Source organism: Triturus cristatus, chromosome 5_2 (genome assembly GCF_964204655.1).
Source record: "Triturus cristatus chromosome 5_2, aTriCri1.1, whole genome shotgun sequence".
Taxonomy (NCBI): Eukaryota; Metazoa; Chordata; class Amphibia; order Caudata; family Salamandridae; genus Triturus; species Triturus cristatus.
In genome coordinates, this window is record NC_140588.1 from 698,163,254 (window position 1) to 698,190,015 (window position 26,762).

At 44.5% G+C, this 26,762-nt stretch overlaps 1 protein-coding gene across 1 annotated transcript in view; it reads left to right on the forward strand.

Moving 5' to 3' along the window:
- Window positions 1-26,762, forward strand: part of SASH3 (SAM and SH3 domain containing 3) — a 285,239-nt gene that overhangs the window by 159,179 nt on the left and 99,298 nt on the right. Inside the window, exons 3-4 of the mRNA XM_085607768.1 lie at window positions 4,296-4,445; window positions 20,542-20,689. Of these exons, the coding sequence (XP_085463894.1) occupies window positions 4,296-4,445; window positions 20,542-20,689 (298 nt within the window). The remainder of the gene's footprint in view (window positions 1-4,295; window positions 4,446-20,541; window positions 20,690-26,762) is intronic.

The window sequence follows — 26,762 nt, forward strand, 5'->3', positions numbered from 1 at the left end:
TGTTTTAACTGTAGTACAATAAATTGGAGAGTCCACGCAAAGGCTTGTATTGGTAGATGTTCTTTAATCCTGATGTGTTTTAGGTTTGATATAGTCACAGCCAACACGTTTCGCCCAAGCATGGGCTTCTTCAGGGCTGTAAATGGGCATACAAAAGTATTTGTATATTTTATATTTATGAACAAAGTTTTGCATATTTTTATAAGATTGTAAAAAAAGCAAAGATTTATGTGCGTAAGAGTAGAAAAGTTTGTGCTCAGTGCGATTCGTGAGAAAGTCAGAGTACATGGAAATCCAGTTGCTGAGTGACTGAGAACCTATTAGCCAATTGAAACGTAGTGAGTACAGGTTTGGAGTGTAGAAAAAAGTGACAATAAATGATCCATAAAAGTATCCAGTTATACTGAAGACTTAGCCCTGTGGTGGTGAAAGGGGCAGTGAAGCAGAGGAATCCCAGAAAGAGGCGAGGTAGAACATAAAAAGAACCATAAAAGGGCTTACCAAACAGTGGCAGCCAAGATGGCGTAGAGATGCTCAAAAAGTACACTCGCAGAATATCAAGTGGTCAAATTAGACCTAGAAACAAATAATTCAAGAACTATAATGTATGTCCTAAACTAGGATGGGGTTAAAAAGAAAGATTATTATTGTATCTCTCAAAGCAAAGGCAACGTTTTAAGTACTGTCTACAAAGTAATGTATATTGTGGAGTGCTTCTTTTTAAATAGCTGTAAAGTTGGCTGTGACATGTTTAAAATTCAGTTAACATGTGATTTTTGATGTTACTATTATAGTTGCGTTCTTTTGCACTAGTATTGTCATAAGTGGTCTTTTCCCCAGCCATATCATTATCAACTAGGGTTTGTTAGTTCAGAATAGAAATTATTCTTTGTAAGTTCCAGGGTCATCACTTGAATATGATGCAATAATAACTATAGACTCAATCTCATAATCATGTTTTGTGATGATATATATATCAGCGACTTGTAGAGTTATTTGGAGATTATTAAGAAATCTCTTGAATGCTACTTAAATCATCTGAGACTAGACACCATGAATGGGCGTTTTTTCAAGCATACCAGTATCAAATAAGGTTCCCTAGTTCAATGTATAGATATGGTCCTATATTAGTTTCTCGGTCTCCACGTGGCCATGGGGCAATTTAAACTATGGCCACCATCTTTTAATGTTGTGTTCTCGTGATATTTATATCATTGGCAACTTATTGAGTTATTTAAAGTTTAGCTGGGTGGTCTCCAGAATATCCCAAAGTAAAACTATGCTAAGGCTTATGATTTGGGTTGAGTTTTAATCCTGATTTGGTACTTGCATGATACCCTGTTATTCTATTGCATGTCCATGAATCGAATTGAAGCATTTTCACAGTTAAAGCAAAGTGGGATAGAAAAAGTTGATAAAAACATACTTGTAGAATCTTGAGTTCCTCATTTTTATGTTATACACATTGTTACAATATTAGAACCCATACATATATTAAGTGCAGCAATATAGATTGTTTCAGATGATTTGAAAGTCTGCCCATTTGTCCTTTTGCTTAACTCATCATAACCCAGATCAATGAGTTTTGATTGAGATGATAAACCAAAGTAACCACGTCTGTAACTCAGCATTTTTGTTCAAGCCCAGTCTTAATGCATAACATGTAACTATTAGTGCCCTTTCCCATCTATGTAGAATCAGTTCTTGATTGCCTCCTCAAGGTTTTTGTTTTAATTTTTTCAATTCCATGTAACATAAAAGTATGTTGATGCTGATGGTGACCCTCTTAATGTTCAACCAAAGGGAAAGTTTTATCCAGTTTTAGTATGTTCCGGTAATGTTCCCGAATCCTGTTTTTAAGTGGTCTGATGGTACTCCCAAAATAGGTTTTAATGCAGAGACATGTATTGTGAAGGACAAATGTTCTGTCACAGTTGATCCAAACTTTAATTTGATATCTTTGTCCATTAATTCTTGATTCTGTTGTTTTGTTTTTTTCCAGATTTCAAATAGAACCATTTTTATACGTGTAAATGCCTTTGTCCAGAAAGGTACCTCGTTTATTTCTCTCATCTGAAAGAAATGATTGACAAAGTTCTTGTCACAGGTCAGGTACTATAAGGCTATTAGAGCATTCCACCCACTAAGTGTAGAATGTTCTCACTTAAAAAGGGAGAAACATGAATACTAACGTTGGAATGTTGGAGGTCAGGGCTTATACCAGCCATCATAAGCCCAGAGCTACTCAATTGTCTTCAATGGAGCTCTCAGCATTCCAATGTTCTAATTCAGATATGTGTACGGTTAGGTCCTACTGAAATAGTAGCCAAACCACTTTATTATAATAGCTGTAGCTGACAGTAGTCTGCCCATAAGTGCGCCAAATCTGCAACTCCCCCCCAAACCAAGACAAGTAGAGAGACCTCCTGAAAAAATCTTACCGCGCACATTCACTGATATCAACTTGTAGCACATAGAAAGCCACAAAAAGGGATCTTCCTCCATTACGGGAAAGTCATACTGCCAGTAATTGTGTACTAAAGCAAATGTGATTACTATGTAATTATATGCTAATTCAGATGGGAACCTTGCAAGCACTATGTCAAGTGGAATGTCACCTGGAGGCTAAACTCTGGCTGCAACCATTTCAACACAGTCTGTACACAGCCAAGCACCCGATATATTCCCATATGTACAATAACTGGATTTACTGCAAGTAGTGAATTTACTAGCTGGAATAAGAGTTAGATTGCAGATTTGGAACCCCACAGAAGTATTTATCAATGGTATTACTTAACGCACTACTAGAGACAGGGGGAACTACAGAGCTCATACATTCTTCACAATAGGACCTGTAGAGTGCACACATTTTGTCTTCTGTTAAGGGAAATGCCCTACTGGAGGATAATGCCAATGAAACTTTCAATATTCAGCCTCAGAAAGGACTTACCCGCTGTTTGGACAAGAAAGAGGGACCTGCAGTCAGTGTTTTCCTTTTCAACATACAGTTTCTATTTCCCAAGCCATTATCATTGCTCACTTGTCATTAGCTGTGGTAGAAAATATAGCTATCATGTTAGATTAATTTAAGAGTGTATGTATAGCCACCCTTAAGTGAGTAAGCTCTTTCTCAATCGGTGATGTCATGTAGACAGTGTTTGATGATGAGTGATTACAGGCCTGAAAGCCCTGTTGAAAATACCAATTAAAACTTGTTTGTATAGGAGGCAGTTCTTGCAAGTGGGTTTGTGGACATTGGACTACATTAAGCGCGAGCGATAAAATCAGCTATGCCGGCGCAGTGCACAGAGTACACGGAGTTTTGGCCACTCGACGTTACGTTTGTAATGCGAAGTTCTGGACAAACTCCGTCAACTGCCGCATGGAAGATTTTTTCTCGCACGCGGCTCACCAACAGTAAGTTGGCAAGCAAGAATTGGCATCCCCTAGCGTAATTTTCCGGTGCACCCAATGAGAATTTTTCACTGCAGGCAGTTGCGAGCATTCGCGACCGTTTCCAGTGAGAAAGTTACAGCTCAAGTATAAAATCTACTGGAGTGGCAGCAAAGAACCAGTCCCATCTGTTGCACCACGTGGTGCAGCTCGTGCTGATTTTGCAGCACACAACTAGTTCCTGGCACAAATACATCACTCATGCCGTGGAGGGGGAACAGCTTTGTTTTACAAAAAGCACTTAAAGCCCATTTCGGTAATTGTAAATGTGTAGACATTCTCCTCTTGTCTTATTTGCATCCGGCTGTGCCAAGAATCAATTGAGGACATTTCTTTTGTCATTGGGAGCGCTCTTAATTTGGAGTACAGTGAAGCATGAATGCAACAATATGCTGAATGTATGCCACAAATTAGGCGGAAGACACTTAGTAACTGTTTTGGAGGCCTTTGGGAGCCTCATGGAGGGCCTGATCAATGTTCCATCGTCCCCATAAGATCTTCTGTGTCTGTCCACAAAGTGGCTTGGGATGCACTAACCGCAAACGATCAATGGAACCGAGGCTGACCCGTGGCTTGCACCACACACAAGTGGCGTGGAGCCTGAGGTCTCCCTTCTATAATTGTGTAGTGCTGGCTTTTCCACTAATGCACGAACAATGTCCATGTGCCCCTGCCTTGGAGACTTTCATTTTGTGTACACGTGAGTATGGACTAACGTGAACTAGTGAGGTGTACCAACGGCATGCACATGTTTTTGTAATCAGGTCTCTGGTGTGTGTAGCATCATGGCAGTTCGCATGATTCCTAAGCATTCTACTCATTCGCATTTTGTTTCCTCATAGATCCCTGAGGATGAAGCTGGATGCCCTGCCCTCGATGACTCTGGCAAGGGCAGTGGAGGCAAACTTGGTAAAAAATGGAGGGCGGTCATTTCTCGCACGATGAACAGAAAGATGGGGAAGATGGTAGCAAAGGCCCTGACTGATGAAATGGTAAGGACCACACCTCAAGCAGTCTTTCCTCATCTGAACTCTTGTATACCCTTTTCATTCTGACAGGAATCACTACATTGAAATACACCTCTCAATGTTATGAAACAACTGTTCAACAACTTTTTGGAAGGAAGAAACAACAATCTCCCATTTGAACCTATACTCCTTCTACATTAGATTTGGACTGAACTTTGCAGCCTATTCCTGTAAGGGTTTGGAGACACAGTGGGGCATATTCACAAGGGAATGGCAAAGCGTGGTGTTAAGCAAACATTTCTAAAACCAAGCCCTACCATTCTGAAAACACAGGGATGCGCCGTATTCAAACGAATGCGGTGCACTGCTGCGTTTCCCCTAGCGCTGGCACTAAATCTAGCTGCTAGTGCAAACGCAGGCACCCATGCACGATACTGCAAGGGTGTCTGCTTTGGAGTAAATTATTGTTTATCTGCTGTAAGGTGTCCCTTCCTGCACAACAATCCAGAATCGGGAATTGTAACTTCTATTTGTGCAGCATTGTGCAACACACATAGAAGTTGCAAATTGTAATTTTTTTAATGATTGTTTATGTGGACATTGTGGACATTTATGTGCAGGAAGGGATACATTCCTGCGCATGAACAAACATTTATGACGGCAATTTGCTGTTTCTATGTGTGATGCACAATGGAGCACACATAGAAACAGCAATTATCCTCTTTTCGGCATGTTAAGACCAGATTTTCACTGGTCCTAATTTAGGTGCTATTTAAGCCACCCTTGCAATAGGGGACAGCATCAAAATCAATGGGTTTTGTGGCGGAACGCCCACCACAAGACCCAGTTCACGCCCCTTTCACGCTAAGTATAGCATGAACGGGGGCCTTATTTACAAGGTGGCATTAAGCCACGTTAAGTGGCTTAACACCACCTTGTAAATAAGGCGAAGGGTTTATCAACACAGGAACATCATAAAAAGTGACATTCCTCTAGTGATAGGGGCTTGTAAATGTGCCCCAACATTTCTCCAGAGATTGCCTTCATTTATTCAAAGATTCAAAGATTTCTGTTTATCTTCGTTTCTCTTCTTGAGCTGTCTGAGAATGATTTAATCACTCCCTAGCAGTTTAAAAAGTTGCATAGGCATTTCCTGCGCAGTAAGCCAGTCTTTCACCATCTCCTGGTGACTCTTCTGTTTTTTTAATAATTTTTCATTCACTGTTTTATTTGAACAGTCAGGGCTCTATTTATCAAGGGGTTGCATCGTTTTTGCACCACGCAACGTTGTGCATGTGCGACACAATCCCAAAATGTGATTTATCAAGCCAAGCAAGGCCACTTTGAGTGGTTCTGAATGGCTTGATAAATCCAGAGTAACGCAACGCAGCACAAATCACTACGATGCATTACTCTGTACCAAGGAGGCATTCTATGGGATTGTGTGGGTGTTCCCACACAACACCCATTGATTCCGACACATTGCAGATTTTTCTGGCAGATCTGGAAATGCGCCAAAATGCTACGCCTTTCCAGGTGAGGCTTAACGAGGAGAAATATTTTTATTTCTTCCCATTACTTCCTCTTTGCAGCACGCATAGAAAGAGGAAAATGCCTCAGGGGATTGTTTTAGTGCAGGAAGGTGCCCCTTCCTGCACAAAAAACAATCCAGCATGCAACGCAGGCACCCTTGCACCATAGTGCAAGGGTGCCTGCATTGGTGTTGCGTTGCTGCTCTCAACAAAAACATATCTCCTTCTGCAGGAGTCAGGATCGTCCCCTCAAGGCCATGCGGGACAGCCTTAGAGGGAACAGATCATTCAAATACACTATACTAACTCCATTCTTCTGATAAATCCTGATTCCCTTGCCCAGTTTGAAAACAAGGTTACACCACTGGAACCTGTGCAATGTACAACATGAAGCAGTATAGCTTCTGAGGCTCCCAAGGCATTATAAAAGTTTGTAATTAATACAATGCAATGGAAAGCTTCAAGCAGATAGAAAACAATATTCATATGTGATTAATGGTGAATGCATTCATGGTTACATATATGGATATTATTTCTCTTCATGAATGTATAAGAACATAACACAAACACATTTTTATTCAGAGAAGAAAAACTTAAGTTTACAACATTTCAATATAATACAGTTTCACCATTTCTTTATTAATTTCATCACGATCACTTCCCTCATCCTGAAAAGTAGCAAGCATACATTTTTTGACAATGATGTACTTTTTGCAAGAGCACTGGATGATGCATGAAAACAGTTTAATTGTTATATAAATGACAACCACAGCTAGCATAATGCTAGTGAGGGATTCAAATATGTTTATGAGTCATGGGCCGAAACACCCCCCGTCACCACTTTCCTTAATACTGTCTATCTGCTTGTGTAAGGTAAAGGAAGTGTTTGTAAGGTGTGTGCAGCATTCAGTCCCTACTATTGTGCAGCCTCCCCACCCCGTGGCTGCTAGAAGGCCATTCTATTTTGAATTAGCACTTAGGGAACATGAGTATTTAACAGATCAGTTACTATTCGCATAGGTAATGCAGTGGAATCTGCTATTTCTTCTAAAATCTCAGCATTTCTTCTTATTTCGTAAAGCCACAGTCAATCCGCACATGAGGATTTATGCAGAATAAAACCTAGATGTAGTTGAAACAGTGTATCTACCCCTCTTTCTTTTTAAAGGATGATCATCAAAATGTTTTATGCTGTGAACAAAGTACCCTGGCAAGTAGCAGTCCAATCTAAAGGCAGCCAAGGGAAGCTTGTGTTCTGCATATGAAATATGCATGACCTTCTTAGAGGTGATGTTTGAAGAACAATAGTCCATGGCGAAGGCAGTAGTGAAAGAGAGGTGGTATGAAAGGAAGATACTAAAGACATTTGCTACCCCGTGCTTGCAGATAAATCCTTGCTTAGTCATTGCGAGATAAGTCATGGAATCGCCATCGTCCACAGGAACACCCTCAGAGTCTCGACCAACACCAACGACACCCTCAGCACCGCCGAACACCTGCACTTCCAGATCCACACCGATCCCAACACCACCCTCAGAGGAACGCTCGTCTACAGACCCCCCGGACCCCGGCCAGAGTTCAGTGACTCCATCGCCGACTTCGTCAGCACGCACGCCCTCGCCTCCACAGACTACATCCTCCTCGGGGACCTGAATTTCCACCTCAAGAACAGCAACGACACCAACTCCACCACCTTGAACGACAACCTAGCCAACCTCGGACTCAGACAGCTCGTCACAACACCCACCCACTCTGCCGGCCACACGCTTGACTCCATCTTCTCCGCAAGCGCCCATGTCTCCTTCAGCCACACCACCGAACTCCATTGGACTGACCATCGCTGCATCCACTCACCTTCCGGAAACCCACCACGTACCACCGCACCCAACAGATCCCTCGCCGCTGCTGGAGCAAAGTCACCGAAGACCAGCTAACCACCACCCTCGCCTGGAGCCCACCCGCCGACCCCACCGACCCCGACACCGCTGCCCGCAACCTCAGACAGTGGATCGACGACTGCGCAAACACCCTCGGCCAGTTCAAGAAACCCTCCAACAAACACACCAGCAAGAAAGCTAACTGGTTCACCGAGGACCTCCAGGCCTCAAAGCAAACTTGCAGGAAACTAGAGAAGAAATGGCACCGTCAACCGACACTAGACAACTAGGCAGCTCACAAGAACGCCACCCGCAGACACCATCACCTCATCAGATCCGCCTAAAGGGCCTCCTTCAAAGACCGCCTAGACGACAACAAACACAACAGCAAAGTGCTCTTCAACATCGTGAAGGAACTCTCCAACCCCAGCTCCAAAACCAACGATATCCCACCTTCGCAAGACCTGTATGACTCCCTTGCCACCGTCTTCCATCGCAAGATCGCAGACATCCACGACAGATTCAACGTCACGACAGCCACTGAGACCTCCGTCCCCATGGCCACCATACGCACAGATCCCCTGCTCTCCTGGACCAACATAAGCGATGACAACACCATCAAAATCATGAACACCATCCACTCCGGATATCCCTCAGACCCATGCCCACACCACATCTTCAACAAAGCCAGCACCACCATCACACCCCATCTCCGGAAAGCCATTCAACATGTCCTTCGAGACAGTGACCTTCCCGGAGAGCTGGAAGCACGCCGAGATCAACGCCTTACTCAAAAAACCCAAGGCTGACCCTAAGGACCTCAAGAACTTCTGGCCCATCTCCCTGCTCCCATTCCCGGCGAAGGTCATCGAGAAGACCGTCAACAGACAATTGACCCGCTACCTCGAGGAGAACATCCTGGACTCATCCCAGTCCGGGTTCCGCAGCAACCACAGCACCAAAACTGCCCTCATCGCTGCCACCGACGACATCAGGGCCCTGCTGGACAACGGCGAAACCTTGGCCCTCATCCTCCTGGACCTGTCGGCCGCCTTCGACACTGTCTGCCACCGCACCCTACGCACACACCTCCACAATGCCGAAATCCGAGACAAGGCTCTGGACTGGACCACCTCCTTCCTCTCCTGCAGAACCCAGAGCATCCGCCTCCCCCCTTTCTGCTCCAAAGCCACCGAGATCATCTGCAGCGTACCCCAGGGCTCATCCCTCAGCCCGACATTGTTCAACATCTACATGGCACCACTCACCCACGTCACCCGACTACATGACCTCAACATCATCTCCTATGACGACGACACCGAGCTGATCTTATCCCTCACCAAGGACCCCCTCACTGCCAAAACCAACCTCCACGAAGGAATGAAAGCCGTCGCCGAGTGGATGAAGAACAGCCGACTGAAGCTGAACTCTGACAACACAGAAGTCCTCATCCTCGGCTCCACCCCCTTGGCCTGGGACGACTCTTGGTGGCTGACCACACTGGGAACAGCAACAACACGCACCGACCACGCACACAACCTGGAGTTCATCCTCGACTCTACTCTCTCCATGACAAAGCAGGTCAACGCCATCTCGAAACAAGAAGACAGTCACCCAGGCACTCGTCAGCAGCAGGCTGGACTACGAAAACGCCCTCTAGGCAGTAACCTCGGACAAACTCCTGAAACGACTACAACGCATTCAGAACGCTCTGCATGCCTGATCCTCGACATCCCTCACCGCAGCCACATCACACCCCACCTGAGAGACCTGCACTGGCTCCCCGTCAACAAGAGGATCACCTTCAAGCTCCTCACCCACGTACACAAGGCACTCCACAGCACCAGACCGCGCATACCTCAACAGACGACTCACCTTCTACACCCCCACCTGCCAGCTCCGATCCGCCAACCTTGCCCTCGCCACCATCCCCCGCATCCAAAGAGTGACCTTTGGCGGCAGATCGTTCTCCCACCGCCAAGACCTGGAACACCCTCCCCATCCTCCTACGGCAGACCCAGGACCTGCTAACCCTCAGAAGACTACTCAAGACCTGGCTATTCGAGCAGTAGCAACATCCCCCCCCACGCCTTGAGACCCGGACGGATGAGTAGTGTGCTTTACAAATGTTCTGATTGATTGATTGATTGATTGATTGATTGATTGATTGATCAATTGATTGATTGATTGATTGATTGATTGATGAAATGGATTCATGTTTCACAAGTCTTTAAACTCTTTATTAGGAAATCAGAACAAAACTGTATAAGGAAAAGGGATAGGGAACATAAAATACAATTTGCAAAACAATAATACAATCTGATAGAATACAGTGCAAAATGAGACAGAATATCGGCTAACAGGCAAGCGGAATATCTACAAAACAGGCACCCTCAATGGGCAAGGAGGGGCAGGCTCAAGCAGGGTTTGCAGGTCCATATTTGCATACAAATGGATTGTTAAACCTTTCAGTGCCTTGGAAAGAAGAGATCTATGTCCAGATGAAAAGCTGCAGGCAACGGTCATTACAACTGCTTAGCACCCCAATCAAAGGGCTGCTAAGAAGCAGTTTTGTTCTACAAGAGTTCTAGCCTGGTTCATCTAGGAATAACTCCCAGTGCAAGGATGTGCCCCACCAGCAGCAGATGCTAAGGGTAACAATGAAGACAGAAGGACAGACCCACAGAAGGATCCAGTATCCAGAAGGGGGGGCTGTTTACCATGGAAGGAGGCAGTAACAATGAGAGGATGTTGGCACACCATCATGTGGTGGGCAGCAGGCAGGGGAGGTGGGCACAAAGACTTTAACCCACCAATAGGTGAGGAGGCTGAAGCAGAGGTATTGTCAGCCGGTACTATGGAAAAAGTCCCAGGCCTTGAAGCAGGAGCACGATTATCTCTAGGAGGGCCAAATCACTTGCCGTGGGAAGACTAGATTCCGGTCCACAGGCCTCAGCATTTAACAGCAGTGTTCATGATTAGCAGGATTTGGTATACTCCTCGCCAACGAGGCCCTAGAGCTGTCTTCCTTCGGAATACACGGACATACACCAGATGGCTGGGCTGGAAGGAATGACAGGCCTTAGTCAGACACTCAGGTAAGGTATCTTGGACCTGAGTCAGTTGAGTAGTTCAGTCTTCTGGAAAGAGATCACTCTCAAAGGCCATAAGGCTAGTGGCAAGGCATCTGGCCATTTTAACTGTGTCTCCGAACATATCTTAACTGTCTTAATCAGACACTTCAGACATGTGTGCCTTCGTTCACTGCTTATCGGACTTGGTGTTCTGAACCTGTCTCTGTACAATCATTTAGCAAAAGTGAAGGCATCTGTGTGGGCACAGGGGTATTATTCTGCCCATCTGAGAACATGCATACTTTTCCAAGTACATAAGAGTAATTTGCACATTTAGGTGATTGTATAAATCAACATGGATGTGGACGAAGAGGTCCCAATGAGGAGGATGAGCAGTGGGGCTAGCCTTAACCCATTTTCCAGCATTGAATTGCAGTCAGGAAGCACAGAATTGGCAATAACTTTGCGCTATGGAAGACGAGAAGGGATAAAGAGTTGCAGCGGCCTAAATCATGCAGTACCTACCAGCATGGTTTGCTCTATGATACAACCTGGAAAGGTTGAGGAGTAGACATTTAAGTGCGAACATACGCCCAGTGTTGCTCCTGCACGCCCTCTCATGGTTCATTTACATTGCTGCTTGATCCAGGATTGCTTTTTATTTTTGGAGGCTCCCTCCTACAATTATGACAAATCCATTAGTGTTGGAAAAGGAAATAGATCAGTTTTCACAACATACATGGCAACATCAGCAGTATTAGACTATGCTGCATTCTTACCAGCTGAATCGGCCACGGCATTGCCACTTCAGACATCATAATGAGAGTGTTTGTGGGCTGCACATTTTACACAACAGCCACATTCTCTAGTAAGTGCAAAACATATAAAAGATTTTAAACACACTGCCCATTTTTATGGGAGTCCCTGCCGATGTCAGGCATCCCCTTTCCAACCAAAGGAGCACAAAGTTGTGCGTCACTCCAAACATGCACTTTGTGTCTCTGTATGCAAGAACAGTATTTTCTTTTGCTATAATGCAGGCCCTTTGAAATCACAATGAGCTCCACAAACTGTGATTTCACTGTGAGCAATTTACAGTGAAAACAGCATAACCAGTACCTTCATCATTTCTGAGACAGGAACCATCCACAAAATAAGTTAATTCACATTCATTTGGAGGCACATTAGTTAGATCAATATGTGGCTTAGTCACCTCTGCTGTATTCAAAATACGCTCATGATTCTCCACCTACACTGCTAGGCATCAAAGCAGCAGGGTTCCGAGCAGGACAGGGAACCAAAGTAATACGAGAGGCAGATAACAGTACTATTTCAATTGAGACATCCTTGCTGTGTACAGATGTTGAGTTCTTGTAGTTAGAAGTGCAGCCAGAGTGTTGGGCAAAGCAATAGTTGGTTGGAACGTAGCACAATATTTTCTGAGGCTTTAATAGGAAATGGGATGGACGCAACAGACTGTAAATATGGTGTGAGCCCAGCTGCTACTCGATCCAGCACTGAGGAATAATAGGCTGTGGGTCGTTTCCTGTCCCCATGGCTTTGTACCAAAACCCCAAGTGCAAATCAGTTTTGGTCATTACAATGCAAAGCAGAGGGTTCCTCGTAATCAGGGAGCCTTAAAGTGGCTGCTAACGTCAACACCTGGTTATCTTTATAAATCCATGCTTGGCTTCACTAAACCACTGCATGTGTTCAGAGGTGTCTTTTCTGACAAATTCTTCTAAAGGCTTTGCCGTTTCAGCATAGCCCAAAATCTATTATCTAAAGTACCCCGCCATTCCTAATAAGGCTTCAACTCTTTCAGCAGATGCTTACAGGTAAAATCACATTTCTAAGATTTCTCACTTGCAGAAGGCAAAACTGCAATTTTTATTTCAAGTCTTATGCCCTTTCTTGGTCAATTCGGTCAGGAGATAAACCGAGTCTTTCTTGAATTGATTTCGAGTAACGGATGCCAGCAGTAAAACATCAACATGCTGAATCAGAGTAGACCCGCAAGGGAAAATAAACATGTCCAAATCCTTTTTAAGGTCTCGCCTAGCGTTGCAGCGCGAATGCGCTGCCATCGCTTTGCGAGGCATGCAGTATATACTATAGTGTGAAAGCTTTGTGAAAGCTCCGCCCACTCTCTGCCCATTGGCTTTTTTCTTAAATGCTGCCTTACGATTGGTTTGAGGTTTGTTAGTCCCTCCTCATTCATCATTTGTATCCTTCCACGGCTACTGGCCCCTTTACTCCTGACACTATTTTCTTTTAGGTCTCGCCTAGCATTGCAGCGCAAATGCGCTGGCATTGCTTTGCGAGACATGCAGTATATACTGTAGTTTGGAAGCTTCGTGGAAGCTCCGCTCACTCTCTGCCCATTGGCTTTTGTCTTAAATGCTGCTTCCGATTGGTTTGAGGCTTGTTAGTCCCTCCTCATTCATCATTTGTATCCTTCCACGGCTATTGGCCCCTTTACTCCTAACACTATTTTCTTCCCTGTCTCCCCACCCCACCGCCCCTCCCTCAATCTGTGACTTCTCACCCTCTTCCACCCACCCCCACTCCCGTTTGTGTTTTCTTGCCTGCCGGCACTTCCGTTTTCATCTTTATTATTGCCACCTTGAAATATGCGAGTTCAAGATGCGTGCTGTACAAAAACTTCTCGTGTTTAATGAACTAGATTTTAATGTTACTCTACATATAATGAGACTCTAGGTAACATTCGGGGAATGCATGGCAACTGACGCCTCTTAGTTCACAAATGGCATTGTTGTCGGGCGGGAGGAGCGACAGCGTTTTAACTCATGCTTAAAACAAGCACTTTTCATAACTTCCTCTCAATTCAGTGCTATAACCTTGTGTACTGAGGTGACGCGCTAAAGAAATGCACTTTTTTGAATTCTGAAGAGACATTATCGTACATTTACATCATGTTTACTGTATGATTAACATGCCGATCATTTTCACGGCTCGCCCACTGGCTCGTATACGCTTGGCTCGTCTCCGGCTGGCTCTACCTGTTAATTAATATATTGGCTCGCGCACCTCTAACAAAGAGGGATGAATGGATATATGACAGTGAGCCCAGTAGATGGTAGAGAAATAGACTGGTGCAGACAAACAGACAAAGTCAGTTTCCATTACCTTACGTCAAAATCATCACTTTCAATAACCGGGAAATCTGCAAGCAACTCCTGCATGCCCCAACCTCATCCCCCTCACCTATTCTGAGCAGAAGTGGCAGATTCTGAGCTGTGCCCTGCTGGTGCAGAGGAGCACGTCAGAGTCTGTAGAAGCGCTGGGATCCCTAGTTTCTCCGGGCGGGCACCTAAGCCTTCCGGGTGCCTTCACACTCAGGATAAATGAATACATTTTGTTCTGTGCTTTAGTCGCCCCTCTGTGAGCACTGTCTGGTAGATGAAGCTCTGTGTTAATAAACACATTCAGAGAGGTGGTTGTGTACAAACAAACAACAGCTACAATACCGTACGTTTTGAACGTGTAGTTAAATACCTGCTCATCGAGTACCTCATTGGCTGATCATTCCATTGCACTACCAAAATTACATTTGGACACATTTGCTCAAATGTAAAACACTCCCTTCTAGGGGTCATTTAACAACTCGGGGCTGCTCATCGAGTACCTCATTGGCTGATCATTCCATTGCACTACCAAAATTACATTTGGACACATTTGCTCAAATGTAAAACACTCCCTTCTAAGGCTCATTTAACAACTCGGGGCTTTGGGGTTAGGTAACCGACTTTGGATGCTGTGTAAAAGAGTACATACAAAAATGAATGCAATGAAACTAAGCAACCAGTACTGTCTAAAACACTGTGAAAACTGACACGCATTCTGGCATTTTGTTTAGTAAATGTCGATTTTCTCTTAGATGCAAGTAAAGTACTCTTAATATCTTAATGAAACCAGCACACTTTTAACTAGTAGCACCGGGCGACCTTTGACAACTAGGAAATAAATGCATTTTCATGTACCCCCTGCCCCCCGCCCCCTTGGCAAACTTCATTGCCTCTCAGTGTTTGGGGTATAACCAAGAGGCAGTAAAGTGAGTCAAATAGTCTAGAAAATGAAAGAGAAGCCGGGATTTGGATTCACATGCTCCGATTGCGTTGGTTAGTCCGTAAGCACTACTTGTATTAATGAGTTTCGCATTTATTAAAGCACCACGGTGTGCATGTGTGGCGACACTTCATCCATGAGGTACGTGCCAAGCAATTGTTGACACAATCCACACTTTGCATCTTTTTCAATACATTTATTACAAAGTGCAGGACCTTTCCAAGGGATTTTGCACACTACATACATTCGCTCCAAAAATAAGACGTATAGGTAAAAACCATTGCCATTTACAATGTCAATAGCTCTAACTTACAAACGTGAGACCTATTTGCATTGCAAATGCTTGTTAGGGCTTGGAAATAGACTTAGGAGACAGCAAATCCTTGTGGTAGTCAGGTGCATCAACAGCAAGACATTTAGAATGCGAACTAGAAGAGATAGTGACTCTCCTCATGTATGTGAATGCAAAAAATGCAAAACAAAGATCAACTATGATGAACCATTCATACTGGCAGGGATGCAGTAAAGAATGGTATTAAGGTTGGGCACCACAGGGAAGCTTAGGAAAATCACATTATTGATAGCCTAAAGCTCTTGTACAAACCTGTACACTTTGACCTTTTCTGACCTTCTTATCAGAGAATGTTGGTGTTACATTTACTTAAAAAAGGTACTAGACCTCCCTTGCATATTCAAATCAACAATTACAGGATGGATGCCTTCCTGCACTTCAGGTTTTAGTGGTATTCTGGGTAACTTCTTTTGTGGGTCGGCTTTCACCTTTATGGGCTCCTTTGTGGAAATGAACTCCACATTGTTGGAACCAATGTACCACAATGTGGACGGTACCTGTGAAAGCAAGTCAGCTAAATCTGGAGACATGACCATATCGTTGTTACATGGTTTTGCCAGGAGACCATTTTTGGGGTGGCTCGCTACGTTAAGGCTGTCCAGCCCCCCTCTCAATACATTATAATACAGTCACACTCAGGTAGAAGAAAAAAGAGTCTTCAGTTCCTATGCTCACAGCTCATCCAATAGAAAACAGGATAGGGTTCCCTTCAGTTATTATTTCTTCTGCATCATCTAATTAAGGGCGGAGAGAAGATATTGTACAAGCACATCCAATGATCTCCTAGAGTTTGACGAACCTTCAGTCTACACAGGGAATAGATCTGGAAGGTGTTAGGGCAGCTAGATCATAGGGCCTCTTTCACTCACGCATACATCTTTCAAGTTTCTGTGATTTGAGTCCTGGCACTCCTTCCTATTTTCCCATTACCACACTATTTCTAGGGCCTTCTCATGTTATGCCATGGAATCACAGTCATGCTCATTTTTAATTCTAGCCTCCTCCCATTGCTCCCTGCCCAGCCATTGTCCTCTTATTTTTCTCTTTGTTGCCTACCCTAACACTAATTGAGCACAATATTTCGACGATACATTAACCACACACAATGCAAGCCAACGTTTTATTTCGATCTGTGCTCTTGTTTCTGCTAGCTATCAAGTTTAGCATTGGGCCATTCTACACTCCAGTTCCCTTGGAGACACCTCTCTTTTACCTCTGGTGCTTGTGGAGTCTGGTCCAGCACTCCCCTGCTTTTCTTCATGGATGCAGATCCCGCTGCCACACTGCATCATCTGTCAAAAATAAAACATCATGTTGGGAAACCTAAAGCCTGACTAAGGTTTAATGCAGAATTGCTGGCAGCAAAGCAAAAATTCAAAAGACAATTGTCATTTCAACTGACCAGGGTTCCCACTAAAATTGTTTGTTGAAGCTACGAGCTAAAACAAGTACAATTCGCCTATATATACAATTGCTGTCAATACAAGCCAATGTAATATGACCTTGTGACAGAAATGTGTTGCTCTTACCAACAATTATCTAAGTTTGCAGATATCAGGATATTCCCCTGAAGGAAGCACAAGATGGCCTGGTAGGGAAGATTTCATTCAAAAACTCAATACTAAATGTAATTCTTCTCACAAAATCCCACTTCTCTTGCCAGGTTTGAAAACAAGGTTACACTACTGCAAAATGTGCAATGTCCAACATAGAGCATTATGGGTCCTGGGCCTTGAAAGGCTTGCAATTAATACAATGCCATAGGAAGCTTCAAGCAATTAGCAAACATATTCATATTTCATTAACAGTGAATATATATGTGTTCACATGTATGGTTATTAGCATTTTTCTTCATGCGGGAATATGAATATAATACAAACACATTTCAAGTATGTTTTCACAAGGCGTAACAAGGCAGAGACTGATCTGGGGTTACTGCGTTGATTTCTAGACGGAAGTCTCCCCTTGCAATTCGGGATACACTGTTTCCATGAAGAGAAGGTTCAGTACTAATTTTGGATAATTTTGGATAATGCGACCTGGCATCATAGCATAGTGGATGAAAAACAATGGACTGGAAAGCTACCCAAAGAGATTGCAAGTGGTTTAGACTATTTACATTCGTCCCATCATCTTTTGTGTATTTGGAGAACATCTCTCCCAGCAGTTCCCAGTACACTTCAAATGGATGACTTTGTGAGCGGTTAGAGGATCATCTTTTTGACATACTGAACTTTCTTACAAAAGAATGCGTTACACCAGTTTAGCACCCTGCCTGCCATGCCATTCTGCAGCAGGATGTAGGAGAATGTTATGATTGATGGTAATGAAAGCTGTGATAGGTTAAAGAGAACAAGCATTCAGTGTGTTCCTTCCTCAATTGTCCATAAGGAGTCATCTATGATCTTGAGCATGGAAATGTCTATGCTGTGAGGATAGCTTATTCCAGACTGAAGCCGACCCAGCAACTCGTTTTCCAATGTATATTTTTCCGACTTGGCAGCTATAGAGGTCTCTATGACATTATCCAGGAAGGGTAGCTATGTAATGGGTCTGTGGTTTTGTAAGTTGTCTAGGTCAGTGTTATATATATTTTTAAGAGGGCGAATACGGCCCACTGTTAGTGCATCTGGTAAAGTAGCTTCTTCAGGAGTCTATGATTTCCAGCCATAGTGCTGAGAGAGCATCAGCATGTTCCTTAGCTAGGGAAGATGCAGTGGATCAGGAAGGAGTTAGTGCTTACAATGGGTTTTTAAATTATAGCACCCTTTAATAGTTACAATTATATCAGCATAAATTTGTTTTCTAAAATGGCAGGAATAGGTGTTGGAATTGCCATATTTCAACATACATAATGTTTGTCTTTGCGCCTTAATGCAATATGGGATTTCATTTCTGATGGGGAAACGGGCTACCTCGCAAGAAATCTGCACGGACTCTCACTGTGAAAGTTTGGCATCCTTTTTCGTGGGGAAGGTGCAGACAATCTATCGAGGATTTATACCATCTGTCTTCGGGGATGCTCTTAGTGATATGAAGGTCCCGGTGTCCGAAACTCTGTCCATCCTGCCGGCTATGTCTAACGAGGTATTTGACACTCTGAGCCTTAAAATTAAATCTGGCTCCCCCTTAGACCCATTGAAGCCGGAGTTCCTTATTCGTCTCCCGCCTCTCTGTCGTGAACCCATTTTGGACGTGATTAATCTTTCCCTCAGTGAGGGCGTGGTCCCGCCATCCTGGAAGCAAGCTGTGGTCAGCCCTATTCTGAAGAAATCCAACTCTGACCCCTTGCTCCCGGAGAATTACCGGCCCATCTCCCTCCTGCCTTGGACCGCCAAGGTCATTGAGGCACACGTGAATTCCATCTTGTCTGCCCACCTCTCTCGTAATAACATTCTTGACGAGAGTCAAAATGGTTTTCGCGCCCAACACAGCACTGAAACTGCTTTGCTCTTCATGACCGAGCATTTGCGGTCAGTGCTGGATGCGGGGCAGACTGCGGCACTCCTATTGTTAGACCTGAGCGCCGCGTTTGACACGGTGTCTCATGACATTCTGATGCGGCGCTTGGAGGAAGTGGGTATTGGGGGGAAGGCTCTTCAGTGGTTCCGCTCCTTCCTCTCGGACAGGTCTTTCAAAGTAGCCATTCCACCTGGCCAGTCCTCTTTCCATTCTTTGGAACTGGGAGTCCGTCAGGGTTCTGCTTTAAGCCCCACATTGTTCAACTTGTATGTGAAACCGTTGGCCGCTGTCGTCAGGCAATGTGGCCTTACCATGACATCGTATGCCGACGACACGCAGCTGGCGGTGACACTCAGTGGGGACCCTGAGGTGACTGCGCCCAGGTTCCGTGCAGGACTTATAGCTGTGGCTAGCTGGATGCGTAGCAACTGCCTACAGCTTAATGCTAAGAAAACCGAGGTCCTGGTTGTGGGGAAGCAGGCGGAACTTTGGGGAGACCAGTGGTGGCCTTCTGAACTCGGGGTGTCCCCCATTCCAGCGGCCGAAGTTAAAAATCTGGGGGTGTGGCTGGATTCCAATCTTTCTTATACCAGCCATACAAAGAAGACAGCAGCTACCTGTTTTGGTATTCTGCGAGGGCTGAGGTCAGTCCTCAAATTCTTTGACCCCCCCACTCGGCAACTGGTGGTTCAGGCCTCTATTCTTTCCCGGCTGGACTACGGGAGTGCCTTGCTTCTTGGAGTCAACCAGGCTGAGGCTACTAGGCTTCAGAGGGTGCAGAACGCTGCTGCACGGGCCATTGTTGGCCTTCCGAGACGAGGCTCTGTCTCTGCTGTTCTGACCTCCCTTCACTGGCTTCCGGTCAGACAGAGAATCAAATTTAAGGCTCTCTGTCTGACATTTAAGATCCTGAAGCTTTCCTCTCCCCCTGCTTTGGCGGGCCTTATTTCTCCTTACGTCCCCACGCGGTCTCTCAGGTCTGAATCTTACCATCTGGCGACTAAGCCTAGGTTCAGGCTGAGTAGGATGGGAGGACGCTCTTTTCGTGTTCTGGCGGCTGATCTATGGAATTCCCTTCCTTTACTTATTCGCGCCCTAAACAGTCTGACTCTTTTTAGACGCGCCATTAAAACACATCTGTTTGCCCCTGCTATCTGATTTCTCTTTTCTTGGCCTTGACCTGTTGTGTTGTGTACCTGATCAGGCGCCAGGACGCCCCTTCGCTGGGGCAGCTGTGCGCCTAATAAAAGTGAATAACATAACATAACATAACAAGTACAAAGAAGGTCTACTGCATAGCCACACTGTTCTTAATAAAAATGTAATTCACTTGTAGGGCCTGTTTAAAAGACTCTGTAAAGACACTGAAATAGAACCAGGTCTTGCACCCTAGAAAATAGTTGTATTTTTTCCCAGAGATTTAAGCTGGGAAAGGATGCACTGGAAAGGAGACGAGTGGTAAGAAATGTGAATTATTAAACGTCCCTAAACACATCATGCACTTTTCTTCACATTTTGATGACAAGGTCAGGTGACCACAGCTCTCCATATATATTATTGAGCTACCTTCCTCTCTTCTAAAAATAGAGTGCTCTGTCCGTCTAACTAATGCAAGCTTATTTGTTTTTTGGACATGCCCATGCCCAGTTGGCGGGCTGTTTTATGATGTTTCAAAATATCCATTGAATCATAACTGTTTAATATATGTCTTGCAACTGTCCATTCTTTCTGCAGGGTCAGATAGAGCATGCAGAGCAGGGATCCGCCTCGCCGGTATCGCTGGATGGCAGTCTGGATGGGCACTCACATGAGAAGATGGCGCTATGTTTTGTTGACTCAGATGACAACCCTCATACTCCTGTGAGCCGACAGACATCCAGTGGTGAGTGAGAGAGAAAATGCCTGCCTTACATTAATTGGCGACTATTTCATTAGAGGTGTACCTCAGCTGAAGTTGTTCTAGTTACATTGATTTTTACTGGATATTAACAATATCTAGGGCTCCATAATGTTGTGTTCAAGAAGTTGACTCTAAATCAGATAATTTGGCAAACAGAGGCACACACACATGCGCGTCTTCTCTAATAAAAAAAATAATATGAGCTGAAGTACATAATGCGTTTATTGTTCCAACTTGGGGGCACCCTTAACTGGGTACCCCCAGCTTAGATCCGGACAGTGTGCCCAATTACCGATACAAATTACTGTCCCCACTCAAGGCTGAAGCACATATACCCTCCCCACAATCCCCACAAAGTCCCAGGCAGTAGATCCAGGTGACTAGAGAGCTGTGCAAGGAGGAATCATATTTGTGTTTTTCTGAAATTATATTTTCTTTTTGTGGTATAAACTGAAATCTGCCAATTTATAAATGTACACTTTGATGTATGATGTTTTGTTTTCTTGATATGGTGTGTACAACTCTGCTTCTTGTTTTATCCAAATAATGAATATTTAAACCTAAAGCCTATTAAAATGAATAGAATGCAATATATGCCACTGGAAGGGTTGGGGCAGGAATTAGTGTGTGAAAAAGGGTTTCTTGTTTTATTTGATTTGTTTAACTTAAAATATTTGAATTAATATAAAGATATTTATGGTAATTTTAAATATTGTAATGTATTAATTAGAATTAATTAAATTATATTACACAGTCTGTATCGATATTTGGAGCAAGGGGAAAGTTTAAAGTTTGCACTAGAGTTACTAATAGAGTTATCATAAGGTTTACTTGGTTTAAAAACATTTATGGAATTACATGGAATTACATTTAATCCATTAGAATAAGCATTCAATATTAGCCAGTGCTAAGATAAGCATAAGGGTTGTGCTAAGGGTAACAAATTTAATAAAAAAATAACTTGAACATATGTTAAATCAAATGTATTTTATACTTAACATTTGACAGAGTTTGGATTGCTATAATTGTTAGCGTGAGTGCTCCTTACGTAAATTAATGTATTTCATTTCAAATAATTTCTGTAGTATAACAATTAATTTTTTTATTTATAAGGGATAATGTAAGGACTAGAGACACAAATTAAAGTACTTTAAATTAATTCAAGTTCAAATATGTTACATTCAGTTAATTATAGATAATTAGATATTTGTCATAGTTTAAGCTTACAGTTAGGGTTAACAAAGTTCTTTAAAAAGGCGTTTTCAAGAGCATTTTGCTTATTCTTCAAGAAAAACTTGACATGGATTCAGTTATGATTTTAGTCAAAGTTCCCTCCTTCATTAAAAATTTATCTTCCAAAGACAATGATTGGCAACAACTTTCATGATATGAAAATCCATTCTTCTGAAGAAGTTTAAACCAGCATTAAAAATGTCCAAAAAGTTAATGCAGATGTTTCTATGGCCCACCTAGAAACAAACTTTTTTTCAAATGAATGGCAAACGGCTGAACATTGGGATCATTACTTTGCCTCTTTCTTAGATCTCTGAGGAAAGGATTGTTAGAAGTTGGTCTGGTATATGCTTCCCACTAATTAAATTGGGCACCTTGCACCAGTCCAAACGACCCTTATGATGTATGGGGTCAAAGATAACCTATAGAAAGCTATCCTAGTGGTAGCTGTGGAGAGCAGTCTTCAGGCTTAATCTTGAAGGAATGTAAAGCAGCTTGTTTTACCAGAATACCACCTCTTGAATTGATTAAATGAAAGGAGGACCGCACAGTAGTTATATACAAATATGTATTTATTAATATAACACTTTCTAGTATCCTCTACTCGAGGATAGAACACACAGCACACAATACTACAACAATAGAACAGTTGTAAGTAGCACAATGCACAGTGGGCTCCAGGGGGAGATCAAACCATATGCTAAAATAGTGGTATAACAACCACGACTCGCGTCAAGACAAGATCTGGAGCACGTAGAATCGTTGGGACCCGAGGAGCCACCTAAAGTGAGTAGATAGGGACTCCACGGAGGACGGGTGCAGCGTGCTAACACAACTGTAGGCTCCGTACAATTCTATGGGGAAGTCACGGTTGCAATTTTACAGTTTAAGGACCCTTCTAGGAGGACTTCAAGGAAACCCTTCAGAACTTAAGAGGTTGGGGAATCACTCCACCCATGGATACCGAAGTACTAGAGTTACCTATCCCAGAGGAGCCAGGTGCATAGGGTTGAAGTGGCATCGGAAACCGCCTCCATTCTCTATTGAGGGCTTCGAAGAAGTGCTGCTGCCGTGAAGGTGAAAAGGGTCCGGTAAAATAAAGGGTGGATTATTGAAGAAAGGAACCTGAAAGCAGAGGGGAAAGAGTCTGGGTCACTTCAGGGTGACCAGGGGCTCGAGAGATGAATGCCCACCGATGTCGGTTGCTTCAGGTACGAAGAAGGTGTGCTTGACTCTGCAGCCACGAGGACCAGTAGACGTCGACGATGACCAGGATCCAGATGCGAGCTGTCTCAAAAAAGGATGTCGAGTGCTGAGGGGTCATTGTCCCGCTGGAGCACCAACAAGCCTTGGAAAAAGCAACCCACGCAGGAAGGTCAAGCAGGTTACGCTGATGACCTGCAAGGTCCTGGGGACACTCCAAGCAATGGAGAGTTAGGACACATCTGGAGCAACCAGGAAAGCCCAAAAGAATTCAAGATGGCCCTCGGAAGGACCCACAGGCCAAATGGCCAGGAGTCGCAAGGGCCCTCGAGCAAGATCCCAAAGTACCAGCCCACGGAGCACTCAGTGTGATAAGACCGGAGGTCTTTGTTGGAAATACTGCTCGGGTCAGGACTACACGGAGTCAAATGCACAAGTTCAGGAATTGCCAAAAAGCATATGCACTTGCAAATAGATGCGGTGCACAGGGGTTCAGGTTATGCAGTCCCCACGAGGTATACTGGCCTCAAACTTTCTGAGAGGGCAGATTAACCTCAGGGACCTTTGAAACCAACCTCCTGTCTTGCTGGAGTCTTCAGAGTCCGGAAGAGCTTGGGAGCAGCAGACTGGTCAGTTGTGTTGTGGTGCCTGCGAATGTAGGGGATTCACTCCTTACGCCAAGGGAGATTTCTTCAGTTGTCCTTAGTGCACCACAGGTCCTGCATGGAGCCAGTATGGAGCAAGGGCACAGACAAAGCTTTGGACGGAGATATAGACGAAGTTGGGCCAAGCGAAGTCCAGAGTGTCCAGATGGTTGAAGGTCAGTGGTTTCTTCTTGTAGAATCTTGTCCACATTAAATCTAAAGAGCTACAGTCAGGTAAGCCCTTTTGTACCCACAGGAGAGGGTTTGACAGATTCAGGGGACCCTCCTAGGAGAGGGTCAGGCCAGCGGGGTAGTTACTCCCATGTCCTTTGTCCAATTTTGCGCCTGAGCAGGAGCCAACGGCTCCCAGAGCTGGTTTCAGCTGGACTATGCACAGGGACACCAAATGTGCCCCAGGTGCAGACTTTCAGGCAATCTCAGAGTGCACTCACCCAGCCCCAATTCAGTAAATCCCGTCTGGGAGGTGGTCACACCTCCCTGTGACAGGATGCCTGTTATGCTGCCTCCCTCTGTTCGAGCTTGGCTCAGCAGCAGGAGGGAAGAAATGTGTCTCGAGCTTGGCTCAGCAGCATGAGGGAAGAAATGTGTCTCTGGTCGGCAGCATCCATTTTGTGCTGACCGGGTAGAGAAGGCTGGCACCAGATAGACTAGTGCCCCCACGAAGCTCGCTTCAGAAGGGTGGAATCATACCTCCCACACTGGTTACTGCTGTGACGGTATGATTCCAAGGTGTTTGATACCAAACACGACATGTTTTGTTTCAGCCGTTTTCGAGATAGCATTTAGCGCAAGGTTATAATGCACCTTTACCTATATGTCTGGCTGAGTCACACACAACCCAGGAGAATGGTCTCCGAAGGCTGCAGAGGGGCTTTGCTCATGCAGGGGCACCCTCTCACATAAAACCCAGCACCCTGCCTTCAGGATTGTTAAGGCCTGTTATTGGGGTGACTTATAAGTTTTAAGTGTAGTGACCTATAGATATAGCGAACCTATATCTAAAGTAAGTGGTGCAAGCACCAGCTTACACAGGTTGCAGTAGCAGACCTGTAGTTCTATTTTGCATGGCCTCTCATGGGTGGCATAAAACATGCTTCAACCCGTGGGAGGCCTCTGAGGTACCTATGCCCTGTGTACATGGTTACCATATGCTAGGGACTTATAAGGGTACCCCAGTATCCAAACTAGAGTGTACCAAAGTACATGCATAACATTTTAGGGAGAAAGCAGATAGACTGGGGTCCTGATTAGCAGGATACCAGTCAGACTAGTCAAAAACCAGCAAAACACCAGGCAAAAAGGGGAGTAACCATGCAGTCAGATCCTACCTTCCTACAAGGATGACCCCTTGTGTAAGCCACAGTGTGGGCCTGATTCATAAAGGAAACGTACACTTTTGAAAGTAGTGCCTGAAAACAACAGGAGGATAAAGTCCAAATGTACAAAAAACCTCTGAGGTGCTGGGTCCGAATTGCAGGACAGCTCTTGCAAGGCTGAAGCGTCAGATTTGCGTAGGACCAATATCAGAGCAGATGTAGAGCTGGGAAGACTGAAGCAGATCTGGAGCAGAAAGGATTGAAACAGTTGGTATTACTGGAGCAAAACTCAAGCTGGCAACACAGAAGCAGAGATGGGAGTGGCATGACTGAAAAAGAGCAGGAACAGGCAGCAGCAAAGAATTTAACAGCAGGAGCAAGCCAGATAATTTGAAGGCAAGCCTACACTGCTCTGAGGCCATTATGCACTGCTAGATTAATAACAGGAAGGGCTGGTCTCAGAACAGGCACCGCTAGACAGGAAGAGTCTGTTCTCAGAAAAGGAATCACATGACAGGAAGGCGATGCCCATGTTGAAATGGTTCTGATGTGGCTATCTAGGAATGGAGTTTGTGTTTGGTGGTCATCATAGATTGAGGTTTAGTAAAGGGAAGTTGAACTGGAGCTTCCTGCTTTGAAATATAGCACAAATAGTAGTAGGATTTGTTTATTAATATTTCGAGTAGGGTCTTACCTTCTTACAAGTAATTGCTCTTATTAAATTTAGAATGTGATTATCTGTATTATATGAAATGTTATATTGTTATGGTTTATGTTAATTTACCACTTCCATATTTCGTGAAGCATGTTTTCTTTAGATTTGCTCAAGCGTGATTGTGTATATGTATCTTCTGTGTAGATTATACTATGTTAAACTATGGGGCATATTCTCAAGGAGCTATCGCCGAGTTATCTGCACTTTATCGCAGTCAAAGTCGCGATAAAATTACCGCCCATTCACAAGCTGTGCAAGCAGCCGATACCACCAGTTTTCCGGCGATATCATCCTCAAAAAACATTGCCACGGATGACCCCGGCAATTATCGCTAATGAGATGCAGAGTAGGTGCTCCCGAGCAAAAAGCCATGACAACACCACTCCGCAACATTCACAACGACCAGTCTGATCTGCGAAAAGATCACAAAACATGCAATAAGGCACGTTAGCAGCAGGAAATTAACACCTGTTCTAAGCTGGTGCAAATCCGGACGACAACCGGCAGCACAAAGGGAGCCCAGCCCAGAGCCACACCTGAAGAACAACAGATGCCATGGAGCTACTCATCATGCAGCTCGAAGCCCCAAGAGGGCCGCAACACCCACCTCCACCACCCCCAGGACCGCCACCCCCGCCCAAACCTCCCCCGGACCACCATAGAGGCAGCGCAGACAAAGACAGCAGATCTTCAGGAAATGCACCAGCCTCACAGACTTAACACCAGAGCATGTCATTGCCCACTACAGGCTCAAAAGCACAACCATCCTCCGCATTCTGAACATCATCGCCCACAGGCTGATGATACCAACATAGCAGACAACCAACATCCCTCCGCAGACAAAGCTGCTGGCTGTGCTGCACCTGTTTGCCTTTGGGACATTCCAACCAACAACCGCCAGAGTTGGAGGAGTCTCACAGCCA